This window comes from Podarcis tiliguerta, assembly GCF_965153285.1.
Source record: "Podarcis tiliguerta genome assembly, chromosome: 8".
In the NCBI taxonomy this organism is placed as follows: Eukaryota; Metazoa; Chordata; class Lepidosauria; order Squamata; family Lacertidae; genus Podarcis; species Podarcis tiliguerta.
Window position 1 is genome coordinate 993,856 of NC_139541.1, and position 17,588 is coordinate 1,011,443.

The 17,588-nt window shown below is 48.3% G+C and overlaps 1 protein-coding gene across 22 annotated transcripts in view; it reads right to left on the reverse strand.

Annotated features, from left to right (window-relative positions):
* The window catches only part of ANK1 (ankyrin 1), a 174,027-nt gene that overhangs the window by 100,876 nt on the left and 55,563 nt on the right, over window positions 1–17,588 (reverse strand). The window contains exon 1 of one of the 22 annotated variants that reach the window (XM_083456587.1): window positions 8,496–8,761. The exons of 19 other annotated variants lie outside the window; for them this stretch is intronic. In XM_083456587.1, coding sequence (XP_083312713.1) covers window positions 8,496–8,534 — 39 coding nt within the window. In that variant the 5' untranslated portion in view covers window positions 8,535–8,761. Of the gene's footprint in view, window positions 1–8,495; window positions 8,762–17,588 lie in introns of those variants that run through there. 2 more of the 22 variants (XM_083456583.1, XM_083456576.1) reach the window with 2 other exon arrangements.

Here is a 17,588-nt window from a genome sequence, read left to right on the forward strand (position 1 = left end):
GGCTGATTAGATCTGGCTGAGTCAGACCATTGATCCATCTATCTCATCGCTGCCTACACTGACAGGCAGCAGCTCTCCAGGCTCGCAGGCAGGCAGGCAGTTGGTTTGTTGGAGCCCTTGGCAAACATGAAAGCTGTACAATATGCTTATGTGCAAACCCTTTGGTTTTCTTTAAGTGGATGTAAAAAATGGCCTGAGAGAGGCCTCATGATCTTTGTTTTACAGTATGCTTGCCCCCCCCCCCCCGCACTTCAGACACCTGCTAAGTCAGTTTGTCCAGAGACAGCAGCAGGACAAAAGGAAATAGCACCTGCACAGCCTGGGCAGCAAAGCCTGTCTGAGGTCGCCTCCAGACTATCAGCACTTTGCTGGAGGTATTCAACCACATGCTGGGAAATTGAGGTTTGTGCAATTCAAAAGGGAATAAAGTGCTCTGTCACAACAAATCCACTTTTTAAAACAAACAAACAAACAAACAAACGGACTCTTTGCTGTTAGAAAACTGACAAGGAAATGCACTGATAAGTGTGGAATTAATGAATGGTTAAGAGGAAGATGTGCAACCCCAGCACAGGCAAAAAGGGACAAAGGCTTGCTGTCCTATGTCTGCCCCACAACAAATCAGAAAAAATGCTCAGGACACAGACAAAACTGGACACGGACGTTATGCAAGCGAGTCATGCCCCATAAGCAGAGGTCACCCGGAGGAGCTCCAGGGCCACTTTCAGCTTTCTTCAAAGGGAAACAGTGTCCTTCTCGGACCCTGGAGGGGCAGACCCCGCAGACTAGAGCAGCAGCCTGCATTTAGCACTGAAAACGGACGTGGGTCCCTTCTCTGCTGCTTAGCTTGACCCTACCCAAATTTGAACTCTTGCATAAGCCTTTGGGAATGGAAGCCCCCCTCCCCCCCTTACACTTCTCAAAATGAAAGTAGAGCAGGCAGGTGTCCGAGCAGATGAGATAACCAAGATGCTCTGGCTATAATTAACTGCACACTTCCTATGTGGGACCCTGGCCCAGAGAAGGAGGCCTCTCGAGTCCAGGAGAGGGGAGAGGCAAAAGAGAGCGGGCAGCACAGGGAGGAGAGAGATTTGTGAATGGAGGCAGGCTTTGTGCAAAGGCCCTAGAAAGCCGCAGCTCAGTGGGAAGAGCACACGGCTGTTGCGGGAACATCATCCCAGGTTTCAATCCCTGGCATCTCGACCAGGGAGAAGATCAGGTGGAAGAAGATTGGAAGAAATTCAAAGACTATTTACAGAAATATTGTAAAATTAATGAATGTTAGAAGGATGCTGGATTTAAGCTAAGTGGCTTATAGTAAAAAAGCTACGAAGTTTATGGAAAAATAGTGGTAAAGAGAGGGAAAGGGAAAGCTAAAATATTAAGATAAAAATTGAGATGAAAGTAAATGAGGGAAAGGATTTGCTGAACGAACAATGGAAATGGAATACAAAGGAGGGAGGTACGGGGAAGTCCAGGAAAAAAGCTAAAGCAAGATTTCTTTTGAAAGATGAAGTTGTTTTTAACTGTTGTTATTTTGTGTGTTTGCTTTTTTATATGTTAATGTGTTTTTTCTTTATTGTATTTTTTCTTTTTCTTCTTTGTTCTTTTTTGTCTTGTTTATATTATACTATGAAAACTTAATAAATATTAAATTGACAATCCCTAGCGTCTCCAGGTGGGCTGGGAAAGGACCCCCCCCCCATTACTCAGTTATAGAGATGCGTGGACCAATGGTCTGGCTCTCTTTAAGACAGCTTCCTCCATGCCTAAAAGCTAAGTAGGGGCTGCTGACTCTGCATGCAGAAAGACCACCTTCCATTCTGCCCGTCCACAAAAGATTCCCCCCTCTTCTCCTGCTTCCAAGGGGGTATTCGATCTCTTAAATGGTGAAAATTTAATACTTTACAGAGTACTTTTCCCAGGCTTTAGCTTGCGACGTCTTTGCTTTGATCTGTTTACAAAACGGAAGGTGAACTTCCTGTTTAGACCTTCACGTTCAAATGCTAAATTTAGATGTTTAAATAGTCCAATTTTCTGTTTACTAACGAATATTTACTTAGAGTCCAAATGTCCACAGGAAAAGTCGCGCTTTCTGGCAACAGCAATGCCTTTCTCCTTGAAATAAGCGGTTGATTCGATGTACCGCACCACTCACCCCACGTCGCTCCAGAGCCCCGAAACCGGGTCTCCCCACGAGTAGGGGAGGCGCAAAAGGTACCTGCCAAATCCCAAGTCCACGAGCTTCTTCTGCTCATGGTTTCTAGCGGGTCTCCGCCTCACCGTGGCGATCAGACCCTGATTTCCAAGGAGCGGATTCCTCCGAAACGGAGGAAATCCGCCATTACCAGAAGCGCCAACCCGGAAGGTTGTCTCATCTGCATATCTGAGGTTGTTGATATTTCTTCCAGCGATCTTACTTCCGGCTTGAGATTCATCCAGCCCAGCCTTTCGCATGATGAATTCTGCATATGTTAAATAAGCAGGGAGACAATATACAGCCTTGTCGTACTCCTTTCCCAATTTTGAACCTATTAGTTGTTCCATAACTGTAGCTTCTTGTCCCACATAGAGATTTCTCAGGAGACAGATGAGGTGATCAGGCACTCCCATTTCTTTAAGAACTTGCCATAGTTTGCTGTGGTCGACACAGTCAAAGGCTTTTGAATAGTGAATGAAGCAGAAGTAGATGTCTTTCTGGAACTCTCTAGCTTTCTCCATAATCCAGCGCATGTTTGCAATTTGGTCTCTGGTTCCTCTGCCTCTTCTATATCCAGCTTGCACTTCTGGGAGTTCTCGGTCCACATACTGCTTGAGCCTTCCTTGAAGAATTTTAAGCATAACCTTGCTAGCATGTGAAATGAGTGCAATTGTGCGGTAGTTGGAGCATTCTTTGGCACTGCCCTTCTTTGGGATTGGGATGTAGACTGATTGGGATTGGGATGTAGACTTCTCAAATCCTCTGGCCACTGCTGAGTTTTCCAAACTTACTGGCATATTGAGTGTAGCACAGCATCATCTTTTAAAATTTTAAATAGTTCAGCTGGAATATCATCACTTCCACTAGCCTTGTTATTAGCAGTGCTTTCTAAGGCCCATTTGACTTCACTCTCCAGGATGTCTGGCTCAAGGTCAGCAACCACACTACCTGGGGTATACGAGACATCCATTTCTTTCTGGTATAATTCCTCTGTGTATTCTTGCCACCTCTTCTTGATGTCTTCTGCTTCTGTTAGGTCCTTACCACTTTTGTCCTTTATTATGGTAATCTTTGTACAAAATGTTCCTTTCATATCTCCAATTTTCTCGAACAGATCTCTGGTTTTTCCCATTCTGTTGTTTTCCTCTATTTCTTTGCATTGCTCATTTAAGAAGGCCTTCTTATCTCTCCTTGCTATTTTTTGGAAATCTGCATTCAATTTCCTGTATCTTTCTCTATCTCCCTCGCATTTTGCTTGCCTTCTCTCCCCCGCTATTTGTAAGGCCTCGTTGGACAGCCACTTTGCTTTCTTGCATTTGCTTTTCATTGGGATGGTTTTTGTTGCTGCCTCCTGTATAATGTTATGAGCCTCCATCCATAGTTCTTCAGGCACTCTGTCCAGCAAATCTAAATCCTTAAACCTGTTCCTCACTTCCACTGTGTATTCATAAGGGATTTGACTTAGATTGTATCTTACCAGCCCAGTGGTTTTTCCTACTTTCTTCATTTTAAGCTTGAATTTTGCTGTAAGAAGCTGATGATCTGTGCCACAGTCAGTTCCAGGTCATGTTTTTGCTGACTGTATAGAGCTTCTCCATCTTTGGCTGCAGAGAATATAATCAATCTGATTTTGATGCTGCCCATCTGGTGATGTCCATGTGTAGGGTCGTTTCTTGTGTTGTTGGAAAAGAGTGTTTGTGATGACCAGCTTGTTCTCTTGACAGAACTCTATTAGCCTTTGCCCTGCTTCGTTTTGAACTCCAAGGCCAAACTTGCCAGTTGTTCCTTTTATCTCTTGACTCCCTACTTTAGCATTCCAATCCCCTATAATGAGAAGAACATCGTTCTTCTTTGGTGTCATTTCTATAAGGTGTTGTAAGTCTTCATAGAATTGGTTAATTTCAGTTTCTTCAGCACCAGTAGTTGGTGCATAAACTTGGATTACTGTGATGTTAAAAGGTCTGCCATGGATTCGTATCAAGATCATTCTATCATTTTTGAGATTGCATCCCAGTACAGCTTTCGCCACTCTTTTGTTGACTATGAGGGCCACTCCATTTCTTTTACGGGATTCTTGCTCACAGTAGTAGATATGATGGTCATCCGAACTGAATTCACCCATTCCCGTCCATTTTAGTTCACTGATGCCCAGGATGTCAATATTTATTCTTGCCATCTCATTTTTGACCACATCCAACTTACCCAGGTTCATGGTTCTTACATTCCAGGTTCCTATGCAATATTTTTCTTTACAGCATTGGACTTTCCTTTCGCTTCCAGGCATATCTGCAACTGAGCAACCTTTCAGCTTTGGCCCAGCCGCTTCATCAGCTCTGAATCTACTTGTACTTGTCCTCTGCTCTTCCTCAGTAGCATGTTGGACGCCTTCCAACCTGAGGGGCTCATCTTCCAGCGTCATAACTTTTATATGCCTGTTGTCTTTGTCCATGGAGTTTTCTTAGCAGTGATACTGGAATGGCTTGCTGGTTCCTGCTCCAGGTGGATCACATTTGGTCAAAACTCTCCACCTTGACCTGTCCGTCTTGGGTGGCCCTGCATGGCATAGTTCATAGCTTCTCTGAGTTATTCAAGCCCCTTTGCCACGGCAAGGCAGTGATCCATGAAGGGGTACTAGATCCATTCTAAAGTGACAATCAAAGCTCTCTCAGCTTTGGGTACTAGCCCTAACTTTACGGTGGAAAGCCCACTTTGCAAACAGAAGGTTCCATGTTCAACTCTTGGTATCTCCAGGTAAAAGGGTCAGGAAGCAGGTGATGACAGCAAGCTGCTGTACACTGGGCCAGATTCCTGTTTTGGTTAGCTCACTATGGTCTACATGAGGTTTGGCTATCCTGCAGCCCTCCAGATGTTGCTAGACTACAACTTCCAATTCCTTGACCAGTGGCCAAGCTAGATGGGGCTGATCGGAGTTTGAGTCCAGCAACATTTAGAAGGCCACAGGGCAGCTCCCCATAATCCACACTGGCTGGCAGCAGTTTTCCGGGGTTTCAGAGAAGAATCTTCCCCAGACTGGCCTGGAGATGCCGGGGTTGTATCAGGGACCTTCTGCAGGCCAATCTGATGCTCTGCTACTGAGCTCCATTCCTTCTCCTAAGAAGGGAAGGAACTCTGCCTGAATCCTTGGAGAGATGCAGCCATTCAGAATAGACAACACTGGACCAAATCAATGGCAGCCAGTCTGTTGCCCTCCAGCAGTTCCTGGACTCCCATCATCCTTGACCATGGGCTTCTGCCTGAGGCTGATGGGAGCTGGAGTTCAGCAACATCTGGGGAACATCATGTCTTGCTATCCCTGCAGCACATGGACAAAGAGAGGGACCGGCTTCCCATATTCCTAAAAAGCGACAACCTCTAAGGCCAGCAGAAGGCATTTGGGTGCATGTGGCAGAAACTCCAAATGGCAGCCTCACCACTGCCAATTAGCATTTGGCACAAACCAATCCAGCCTCTTTGGGTCATTCATAAAATGGCCCTTTCATGTTCCAGAATGACGTGTCCAGATCCCTTCCCTCCTCTGTTTTATTCCACTGGTACCTGGTCAACCACTATTACTATTTTGAGTATTTAGGGGAAATGGTGCTAGCCTGCAGACCAGGGGTAGGGAACCATTTGCAGCCAAAGGGCCACATTCTCTTCCAGGCAATCTTCTGGAGGCCACATGCCAGTGTTGGGCAAGCCAGAGGCAAACATGGGTACAGCAACAAATTAAAACATTACTTTTGTACAGTAGGATAGCTTATACACCCCTCCCCCATCCCACCCCCTTTGAGGCAAGCCAGAGTTGACAACAAGCAATCCAGGAGGGTGAGAAGCAAGGCCTGAGGATGATGTGGCCTGGGAAGAGAGGCCGTGGCCGGGAGGGGATCTGGTCTGAAGAAGGTCCCCAGGAGTCTGAAGGGGCACTGGACTTCCCTGGTATCTGAGGTTCTCCGTCCTGATGCACACCCTTCCAGCACAGAAATACAGGCAGTTGCCATATACAAAGTCAGACAGTCAGTCAATCTAGCTCTGTATTGGCTACACTGACTGGCAGGGACTCTCTAAAGCTTCAGACAGTCTCTCCTAGCTTTCCCTGGAGACGCCAGGGATTGAACCAGGGACCTTCTGCATGCAAAGCAGATGCTCTACCTCTGAGCTATAGCCCTTAGTTTCTCCCCACCACCACACATGCACATCAAAATCGTCTCTTTGAGCTTCAGCTGCTCTTTACGAAGTGCAGGAGGGTCCCCTGCAAATCAGGTGGGAGGGGAGGGTGCTTGGGTAGTGAGTGATCCTTGGGCCATTATAAGTACCCAAGAGAAGGCCTCTGATGCCAGCATCTGTGAGATTCTGACAGGTGTGCTACCCTGATATTGTTCTGGCATCACGAAGCCCCACAATGGCAAATGTGGGAGAAGGCCTTCTGCAAGTGAATGGTCTTACAGGCCTATGGGATGCATCCATATCCGGGGGCCTCAAACATTTTGGCTGGCCTTGACTGAAGCCATTGCTTGTGGGTCAATGATGACCACTCCATCCTGCTCTTCATCCAAGTCCTCTGGCACCTGCAAAGGACTCAGGAGAAGACAGCAACCAGGCTCTCCCTTCGCTTCAGATTCTTTCAGAAGTGGCAGGAATCTCTCCAGCTGCTTCCGAGTATCTCCAAAGGCTGTGGCGTAAAGAGAAAGGCGGAGGTGTGGGGAGAGAGAACTTGGTCCCACCCGCACCTATCAGAGTATGCTAGAGCCCTTGGTGGAAGGCAGTCTCTGGCCCTAGGAGGAGGAGCATCCCAATGTCACTTTATTTCACTAGTTTTTCCAGCTCCAAGTTCTCCGCATTTCTGCATCAGTTTGCAATTTTTAAAAAAAGATTCTTCATGAAAATTCATCAGCATTTTAATATATATATATTACTGTTACACAATTTGTATATACCACTTTAGAATTATAGAATCATAGAGTTGGAAGAGACCACAAGGGCCATCAAGTCCAACCCCCTGCCAAGCAGGAAACACCAACAGAGCACTCCTGACATATGGTTGTCAAGCCTCTGCTTAAAGACCTCCAAAGAAGGAGACTCCACCACACTCCTTGGCAGCAAATTCCACTGTCGAACAGCTCTTACTGTCAGGAAGTTCTTCCTAATGTTTAGGTGGAATCTTCTTTCTTGTAGTTTGGATCCATTGCTCCGTGTCCGCTTCTCTGGAGCAGCAGAAAACAACCTTTCTCCCTCCTCCATGTGTATATATGCACTTTGTATATATGCTTCATATGCATAATTGTATGCAACAAAATTTGCAAACAAATTTTTCTACCACAATGCATTTTTTGTATATTAGTCTTACTAATATATGCATTTACATGCACACTTTCACGTATGTAAGTATGCATCGTGGTACACATTATTTGTCTGGGGAACTGCATTGCAAACTGCCGAAGTGTGTGTTTTGGTTTGTGATTTGTTTCAGGAAGCTGAAGTTTCCATGTAAATCACACACCTCTCCTGCCCCCAAGTTCTCTGCAATGCACAGAGGAAGGGGTGTCCCTCACTTTGCGCTGGGCAACCACAAGGGTAGGATGGCTTGCAGTTCAGCCATCTGAAGGCAAACACACAGATTGCATGCCATCGCTGAGGCTTACTGGAACAGCTGCAACCAAGGAACACTGGCCCTTCCATGCAGAGTAGTGAGTGTGGCCCCACAAAGGGTGACTGCGAGAGAGAGAGAGATGGTGGAAAGAGGACCAAGGAAAAGTGAAATAAAGCCATTAGCTCACTAAACTTGGACAGAGGAGGACATCAGTTTGCTTGTTTTTCCCGTGCAGAAATGGATTTAGGAGCTTGTCTAAGAGAAGTCTTGTGTGCCCTTCTGCTTGCTCAGTTTTTTATCTGCTGGAGGACAAGACTCTGCAGCTGCCACCACCCTCTGGCCTGAACTTTACATGTTGTCCTAAGGTCCAAACAACTAGGCAGAGCCGAAAGGGAATTTCTCACTCCAGAGGCCTGTAAGGCAACTCAGAAATTGGGTAAGGGTGGCTTGCTATGTCAGCTTGGGGGGGGGGGGGGGAGATGGACTCTCCCCTTCTGTGTGAGCTTTCCCCTGCCCTCGAGAGACACATAAATAAGTACATGTGAAGCAACATGCAAACGGAACTTTGAGGGCTGAAATGCTACCCCACCTCCACCCCCCAGTTCTGACAGGCAGGCAATTTCCAGAGCAAGAGAAGCAGGGCGGGGGTGGGGTGAAAGCAGAGGGACAGGAGGCTTTGTGCGAAGGAAAAGCACATTTTATACTCACAGCACTGCCTGGCCCAGACTTCCCTTGCCGTGCTGCCATAGCCCAACGCTTGAGCCGAAACCTGAGCCCAGCTTCAATCTCTCCCTCTCTCGCTCTTCCTCCCTTAGCTATTCCCCACCTTTGGGTGAGCCGGAAAGTTGCGTTGCATCCTGCCTAAAAATATAGGCTGCCTTCCTCCTGCCTCTGTGGCCGCTGCAGGGTGAGCCAGATGCTAATGGAAGATGTTCCGCTTCTCCTTCTTCTTCTTGCCATCATTATGTCAGGCAGGGATATTTAATAGCTGCCTGCCTCTCAGCAACAAGCGGCTGCTGGCTGCCAACCCATTCGCGGCGGCGGGGGGGGGGGGTGTCAGCAGAGATGCAGGTGCCAGGGCCTCAGGGGGAATGCCGGTCAGCAGGCAGGGGAATCAATGGGTGGCGTGGCAAGCTTGCCACAAGCAAAACAGAGCCAGGCCAAGGCATTCTGGTGCCTAAAGCAGGGGCAGGCAAGGGGCTCAGCTCTTGTCCAGGGGAGACTCTCCTGCACAAACAGGGATGGGCAAACTCGGTCAATTTTGGCTTCTCCCAACTCTTTTTCCCAATTTCTTCAGTGTAGTTCTCCACATTTACACATCAGTTTTTGATCCATTTATTCTTTAAGTTTCTGCTTAGAGTTTTTCCTAATGTACACATTTTTGCAAGCATCCCCCCCCTAATATAATGTGTTTTTAATGTCCTTAAAATATGCATTTGTAGGCAATACTCCCCCCACCCCCAAGCACTACTGGGTCAAGTTGGTACTAACTTATACAGCACAAGACTAGGTTACTTGAGATTTATCCCTTTTATCCCCAGCAGATCACTGTGGTCTGAGAAAAAGCTTCTGCAAGTTCCGAAGATCCCACAAGCGGTTATTCTGCAGTAACTCAGAGCAGGGCTTTTAGTGTTGCTGCTCATGTTCTGTGGAGCAGCATTCCTGTCCAGATGTGACAGGAACTCACAAACTGCACTTTCCAGCTGAAGACGTTTTTCTTCTAACAGACTGTCTCACCTTGACTCTCTGCCACAGCTGTCAGCTCTGTACTGTTTTTAAGTTTATCTGCCATTATTTCGTGTGCTGTTTTAAACTGTTTTGGGGCTGATTTTATTGTATTTTTACATTGCCATGAAAGGTATGTACAAGGAGATAACAACAACAACAACACTTGCCTGCGAGTGCTCCAGTTCGAGAACAGCCTTTACCAAAGGTGTCATGGGCTTTGAAGACACTCGAACTCAGGACGCAAGGGAGAAATGTGCTAAGAGGAAGGCACGCTTGGCAAACTCTCTCCGTGATAAACACCCCCCCCCCCCAGAAACCAATGTCCCCACTGTGGAAGGACGTGTGGATCCAGAATTGGCCTCCACAGTCACTTAGGGCCTCATTGTTAAAACCGTGTTCATGGAAGACAATCTTACTTGGCTACGAGGGATCGCAAAAGAAAGAAAGAAAGAAGAAAGAAAGAAAGAAAGAAAGAAAGAAAGAAAGAAAGAAAGAAAGAGGTTTTTTATTTAACTGCCATTATTTCCTGTGCTGTTTTAAACTGCTTTTTGGGTGATTTTATTGTATTTTGTACATTGGCATGAAATGTACGTACAATGAGATCATCATCATCATCATCATCATCATCATCATCTTTGTATGCATTGTATGCTCCTTTCCTCCAAGCTCCAGGTGGCATACATGTTTCTCGCACTCCCTTGTTTTCTCCTCACAACAGCCCTGTGAGGTAGGTTAGTCTGAGAGGCAGTGAATGGCCCAGGGACATCCATGAGCACGACTGGAGGAGGAGGGATTTGGCCAAGAATCGCCCAAAAACTAGCCCAATGCTCAAATCTCACCACTATGCCACATGGGCTTTCTCGCTGTCTCTGTTCCTCTCCACTGCACAGGCTTGGCAAACTCCTGCATCACTGGGGTCCAGGAGAGTATTTTGGAGAGGAGGGACCATAAGCAGAAACTTCCAGACAGAGTCTGTAGAACTGGGATGGCGCTTGCTCCACTATTCCACAGACCTGGGGCTTGCAGTGTGGAAAGGGAAGCCACCCAGAGGTTGGTGGGCCACAACACCGATCCCCCTTGACCCCTGGCTATGCTGACTGGGGCTGGGGGGGGGATCCCAGCATCACCTGGTGGCATGACAGCTGCTGCCCCTGCCGTGTGGGGTGCTTGTGTGCACACAGACATGCACATCAACATCCCAGGCATGTAGGTGAAGAACATCGTAAGAGCCCACATCACAATTCCAGAGCATGTTGCAGCCTGGCAAAAAGCACAGGAAAGGACCGGCAGCAGGGCCAGTGTGCTCTGGGAGAAAGGGTGTGGCCAGAGGAGAGTCTCAGGAGCTGGAGGGGGAGGCCCAGTTGCCCTATTCCGTCCGCAGAGCTGAGGTTCCCCACCCGTGAGCTACAGCATCTGTCTCAGTCCAGGGTCTGTTCCAGTCTAAGCTGGAGATGCAAGAGCATGTTAAGGAAGAGGCTCCCCTCCGTGCAAATGACCTTGCCATGGCCTTTAGTGATGGACTCTGCAAGGAGAGGGCACTCCAGGGATCCAGTAATGGAAGCAATTTGGCATCTGGATCTCTGGACTGCACTGCAGGATTTAGAAAACAACACTCTCTGGGTTTGCATCAGTGCCAACCTTGACTTTTAAAGCGGGATTTTAAAAATGGTCCCGTGGGTGGCAAAGGTGCTGGGGGAGCCTGGAGAAAGCCGGAGGGTTCAGGGTAGAGACCCAGCATTACCCGCCACAGCATGCCAGCATTTGTCAACCTGGTGCACCGCAACTCCCACCAGCTCCTTTATGGGGTGATGGGAGTTGTAGTCCAAAACTCCTGCAGGTGCTGGGTGGGCAAAGGCTGCCTTAAGGCTTGTTCCTTCAGCAGACCAGCAGCAGGGCTTGTGGCACAGAGGCAGCAGCCTTCTAAACTCACTTCAAGTGAAAGCAGGCACCACAAGTGAAATATCAAGCAAGGGGAGGCAGATATGGGCTGCAGACTGGAAATCTGACAGGGATGACAGCGTTCCTCACTCTGGTCCTCCCCACCCTGATGGCCTGAACTATGTTTTAGATCAAGGGGAGGAAAGAACAAAACGCATAAAGAATCAGGGCTTCCAAGTCACCCTTTAAGTAACCCCAGCAGCATCCCAAGGTCCTTGGAATGGAACAGCAAGAAATAATAAAATAAAACAAAAACCACAACACCTCTGTGGATCAAATGCTGCAAAGTGCAATGGACATAGCAGAGCAGCTCAGGCTGCTTTCCCAGACAGATGCCATCACCCAGCAGTTCCACCCAACTCCACATAATTCTGCACTGGACTGATAAGGAAAGGTTCTAGAGAATTCCACCTTTCATGAAGCAGACAAATTTATCAGCTACAAGACGTCTGGTGCTGTACTCAGCATGTGTGTCAAGTTGCCGGTTTTTGGACTGCATCAAAGAGCAGGCGCTCAGCACAGACCCATTGAGTTCAAAGGCCAGAAACTCCAAAGAGGCATCTGGCTGGATGCTGGGCAAGACGGCTGCATCCAGAAGGGCTCTTCTTAAGTTCTTTACCCCAAGCTCTTCTGAATGGTGCCTGGTGCAAAAGACATACGCCCAGAATGAAAGAATCCTGAGCCCCAAATTGTGGTTTGAGTAACCAGAAGCTGAGATCACAGCCCTACTATACAAAAATCCAGTCTAAAATAAAGCTAGAAGTCAGAACAACCCACTTCCAGAGCAAAGCCAACTCCTGCCGCCTGTTCTGGTGAAATGCACAGCTTCTCATGCGTGTCCCAAGAGACAACAGCCATCTTCCCATCAGGAAGTTGCCTGACTCCTAACTTAGCCCACCCAAGAGCAGAGGACAGTGTCTTATTCAGAGTCAGACCATTTCCCCACTGAGCTCAGTACTGCCTACACTGGCTGGCAGTGGCTCTCCAGGTTTTACGCAGGGAGTCTTTTGCAGCTGGACCAGGAGATGCGGAGACTAAACCTGCTGGGACCTTCTGCGTGCAAAGCAGATGCTCCCCCTGAGCTAAGGCTCTTCCAGCCTCTATGCCGCTCTCTGCTCACAGACAATTAGCCCATTGATCTAGCCTGGAACCAGCCGCTTCCTTTCGTCTGCAGGCTCAGAAGTGCATCCTGATGTGGACTCTTATGTCTTAGCACCAAGCAATCTTCCTCAAACCAAGTAAACTCAACACTTCCACCTAATGGCAAAATGGCGCCTCTACAGTCAAGACCCCTCAAGCACCAATGTGGCTTGGCGCATTGCTAAGTGTCATCTCATCCCTGGCCAAGATTTCACGGCTGCCTGCTCTGCAGGCCTTTTCCTTGAGTCTCGTGCTGTTCTTTCCCCCTCGCCCCAGCTTCCAAAATCGGAATTACTCCACAAGTATCCATCAGTTGCTGCTGTTTTATTTCTTGCCAGCAGAATTAAGAAATGAACCTGATGTTAAATTAGACACGGGCATTTGACTGAAGATCCCTCTAATGCACTTAGCCGTTTTCACAAAGCAGGAGAAACAAACGTAAAGAGAGAGACAGGAAAACAGGAGGATAGATCCCTGGTGGAGACCCTGCCCCAAGGACCTTATAGTTTAAAGCAAGAAGGAACAGCAACAGGGATGAATGCAAGCAGAGGCAGCCAAGCGTACTTAGGTTTTTGTTAATCTTCAAAGCCATAATGGGAATTGTTCATTAACTCCTCATGGCTATGAACTGCTAAAGCTGCCTGAAACTGAATCTGACCCTGGGACCCTCCAGCCTCCACCAACATGGTGCCCTGAGGATGCTTTGGGTGACAAGTCCCATCAGCGCCAGCCAGCAGGGACTTCCTGGTCCACAGCTCAGACTCTCCGTCAGCAGTTCTGTGTGCACTTGCCCGGGAGTAAGTCCCACTGAACACAGGGAGATAGTTGGAAGTACAACAGCAGGGACCGTTCAGTTTGTGTGACTTATGGGGTTAATTCTGTTGCTGGTGTGGCTGGAAGCAGACTTTGACTGGCTGGAGATTTTAGTCTGTTGGGAGTTAGCAGTTTCTCCCTGGATTATGTCTGCTTTATTCCAGCTACTTTGCTAACAGAGACTAATGTCTGGAGACACATGCCTAGGATTGCAGCATTTGCTACTACATTGCATCCACTCTATACAGTGGTACCTCAGGTTAAGAACTTAACTCGTTCCGGAGGTCTGTTCTTAACCTGAAACTGCTCTTAACCTGAAGCACCACTTTAGCTAATAGGGCCTCCCGCTGCTGCCGCGTCACTGCTGCGCGATTTCTGTTCTCATTCTGAAGCAAAATTCTTAACCCGAGGTACTATTTCTGGGTTAGCAGAGTCTGTAACCTGAAGCGTCTGTAACCTGAAGCGTCTGTAACCTGAGGTACCACTGTAGTTAATAACAGTCTTATGTAAACTGCTTGGTGAGATCCACCTGAAAAGCAGTATATAAATATGGTAAATAAATAATAACAAATCACACCAAGCAGGGGAGGGACATTTAGGAACACAGGAGGAGGCTGTCTTATACTGGATCAGACCACTGGTCTATCTAGCTCAGTATTGTCTGAGCAGCAGTGCTTCTTTTAGGCAGGTGACACTCTGAGCTCCACCTGGAGATGCCAGGGACTGATCCTGGGACCTTCTGAATGGAAGGCAGAGGCTCTGCTGCTGAGATAGGGCCAGGGCTATTTATCCAGAAAAAGAGGTGCCAGAACTCACCAGGAACACCTCCCTTGATGGCGCCCACCAGAGAGGGGCTGGAACCTCTCGTGAGCCCTGGATATGGCCCTTCCCTGGCAGTGTGATTCTTTTCCTGGAGGGCGTCAACGGCTGCTATTGCTTTGTCCCATCTCCACTGCTGGAGGCAGGATGCCTCTGGGCACCAGTTGCTGGGAATCACAAGCAGGGAAAGGCCCTGCCTGCCTCGCCCTCCATAAAGGAGTCTAACCCTCCTTGAAAGCCATCCATCATCCTCAGCTTGGCTGGATCAGCCCAATGGTCCATCTAGCGCAGCATCCTCTTCTCAGAATGGCCAGCCAGATGCCCAGGGAAAGCCCCAAAGGTCTTTCCCCACATGTGCTCAGAGGCAGATCACGTTCAACAGGAGAGAGAGAGAAGCCACCATGGTTGGAAGCCACTGCCATCCTTCATTAAAAGAATTCATGTGTCTGCCGATTGCCACAGGCAACACACACATGCATGCACACACAGTTAAAAACGTGTGTGCGAGAGACTGTCACACATGACGTTCTACATCAGTCTCGTCCCCTGCAGATGTTTTGGATGAGCGGAAGCTGTAGTCCAAAACATCAGGAGGACCCAAGGCTGGTGAATGCTTGCCTGTCTCCTGCACAGACGAGCCTCTTGTGTTGGCTTTGCAATACGCGAAGTGCCTCTTGTTTCCAACAAAGCTGAAAGAGAGCAGCCAACAGAGCTTTCTCCCAACCTCCTGGCTTCCTTTCTGCCATCCCCTCTGCCAGCTGAAACTTTCATATAGCTCCCTCTGACCAACCATCTTGATCTCCTACTTTTAGCAAATTTGATGGTGGGAAAAACGAGTTTTGAACGAGCCAGGCAGCTAATGGCAAGGAGGCCTGTTTCCAGAAACACAAAACTCCTTTGCTGCAATTTGATACAAATGCTGAAGCTGCTCGGGCAGCAAAGTGGGGGGAACTTAGCTTTAGAAAGAGCCAGCCTCCGAGAGTAAGGCTCCGTGACAGCTGGGGTCACTAAGGACAGTCTCACTGTGGTGCATCCAAGGATGGCCCCTGGCCGCCTGCCCCGGGGCTGGCACCAAAGTCACAGCCACCGTTCTGTGCGCAGGAGCACACTTGTGAGGCCCCTCAGGCGGACTGGATGAGCTGGTGCAGAGGCTCAGAATGTTCCGTTGCTCACAGAATCTAGGAGCTTGCAGTCCAACTTTTGTGAGGCGAGGGAAAGTGGTCCATTTGGCTGGGAATTAAAACCTCACACAATGGGAAGCTGAGGAACTAGGGAGAAGTCTCAGAATGTAGGGAACCTAAGGAGTATGAGCGAAGAGTCTGAGAGGAAGTACACAGAGCAGGAAGAACTGGAAAAGAGAAGCCTGAAGGGAGGGAAGACGGGGAAAGGGCACCAAAGCAAGAAAATCAAAGAAGAAACCTCACAGCACAAACTCAGGAAGGAGCTTTAATTTATTTATTGTCTTTTTACCCCATCTTTTCTCCACAGAGTTCAATGTGTTGCATATGTCTTGTGTCTTCATCCCCACATTTTATCCTCACAACAATCATATGAGGAAGGCTAGGCTGAGAAAGTGTGACTGGCCCAAGATTTTCGGGTGGCTGAGGGAGGATTCGAATCTTGGTCTCTCAGGTCCTAGTCCAACACTCTGAGCCAGCCTTTCTCAACCTTAGGTTCCCAGACATTGTTGGACTACAACTCCCATGATCCACAGCCAGCAGGGGCAGCAATCAGGGATGATGGGAGTGCTAGTCCAACAACATCTGGGAACGGAAGGCTGAGCAAGGCTCCTCTAACCGCTCCACAACACAGGCTTCTTATGCCCTGGTTGGGGCAGGGGGCGTCTTAAGAGACAAGGCACTTCAAGGAAGTTGGGGCAAAGCAGGCAGTGGCCCAGAAGGAGCTTGGGAGTCAGGGAACTGAAGAAAGAAGGAACCAAAGGGAAAGGAGGGGTGGGGGGAGGTGTCTGCGGAATCTGTGTATCGGGCCCAGGGAAAGGAGGGGCTCTGAATAATTAGCAGGAAATATGTAGGCAAGGGGAAAAGAAGAAGAAGACGAAGACGAAGACGAAGAAGAAGAAGAAGAAGAAGAAGAAGAAGAAGAAGAAGAAGAAGAAGAGTGCCAGTCCAAAACATCTGGAAAGTACAAGGTTAGAGAAGGCTGGTAACGTTAATCAGTCTTCAGCACCATGCAGAAGTGTGTGCAGGAGCCGCCCTCACACCCAAAAGCTCCTAAAACTTTGATAAGGAGTTCTTGCTCATTACTCTCTGAGCAGCAAACCTGACATGGGTGGCACTTTCCAAATAGCAAGGTAAGGAGATGCTCCAGAAGGCCACCTGGGCCAATAGCCGGATCCCAGAAAATGGGGCCCCTCCTGCAGGACGTAAGGCAGCCATGGCTCTCCCTGCCTTTGCCCCCAGTCAGCCTAGTCATCCAACCCACCTCTCCACGCTTCAGGCATAAACCGGGAGACAGGATGGGCTACAAGGGGAGGCAGGGGGCAGGCAGCACAGAGGAACAATATTGGAACATAGCAAGGTGCCTTTTATGAGTCAGACCCTTCATCCATCTAGCTCTATAGTGCCTGCACTGACTGGCAGCAGCTCTCTGGGGTTTCAAGCAGGGTTCTCTCTGAGCCCTACCTGGAGATGCTGCTGGGGATTCAACCTGGGGCCTTCAGCAGGTACTGCAAGCGCTCAGATTTGGTGCGAGACCACTTTCTCTGCTCCTCTGTAGAAGAGGCTGCCTGCTACATCTCTGCATGATCCTGCTGCATTGGGCAGAAGGAATCACCCTGCTCTGACCAGTGTAAAGATGCTGCAGAATTACATACCCTTAACTGAGTCTGACTGACGCATCTCTGAATAAGTTTTGACTTGGACTTGCACCTGCTTTCTCCCAACAGTGACTCATGCAGAAGGCCGCTTTTCTGGAGGCAGGCAATTCTGATGCACTCTGCAAGCAAAGCTTTTGGGGTGCCAGTCTCTCACAAAATCCTCCATTGCTGATTTAGTGGTGCAGCCACCAGGGATCTGTAGTGTTGCTTTCCCAGCTTATGATGGACTTACAAAATTTTGAAAGCACAAAGTATGACCAAAATATTAGAAAAGGGGAAAATGTGTTGCAATAAGGGCCATACAATAACCTGCAAAACAAATCAATCAAGAGAACAGCAAAAATATACCCCCAATAGACTGCAAAATGCCCTGGAGCAAACTTAGAGGCAGTTTTAGCAGTCATGTCCCCTGACCCTGGATTTTTAGCACCACCAGCAAACAGAGGAAGAAGCCACAACACAGACTGAAATGGGTGGGGCTGAGAACCTCCGCAACACACACACACACACAGGCAACCCATTTCAGA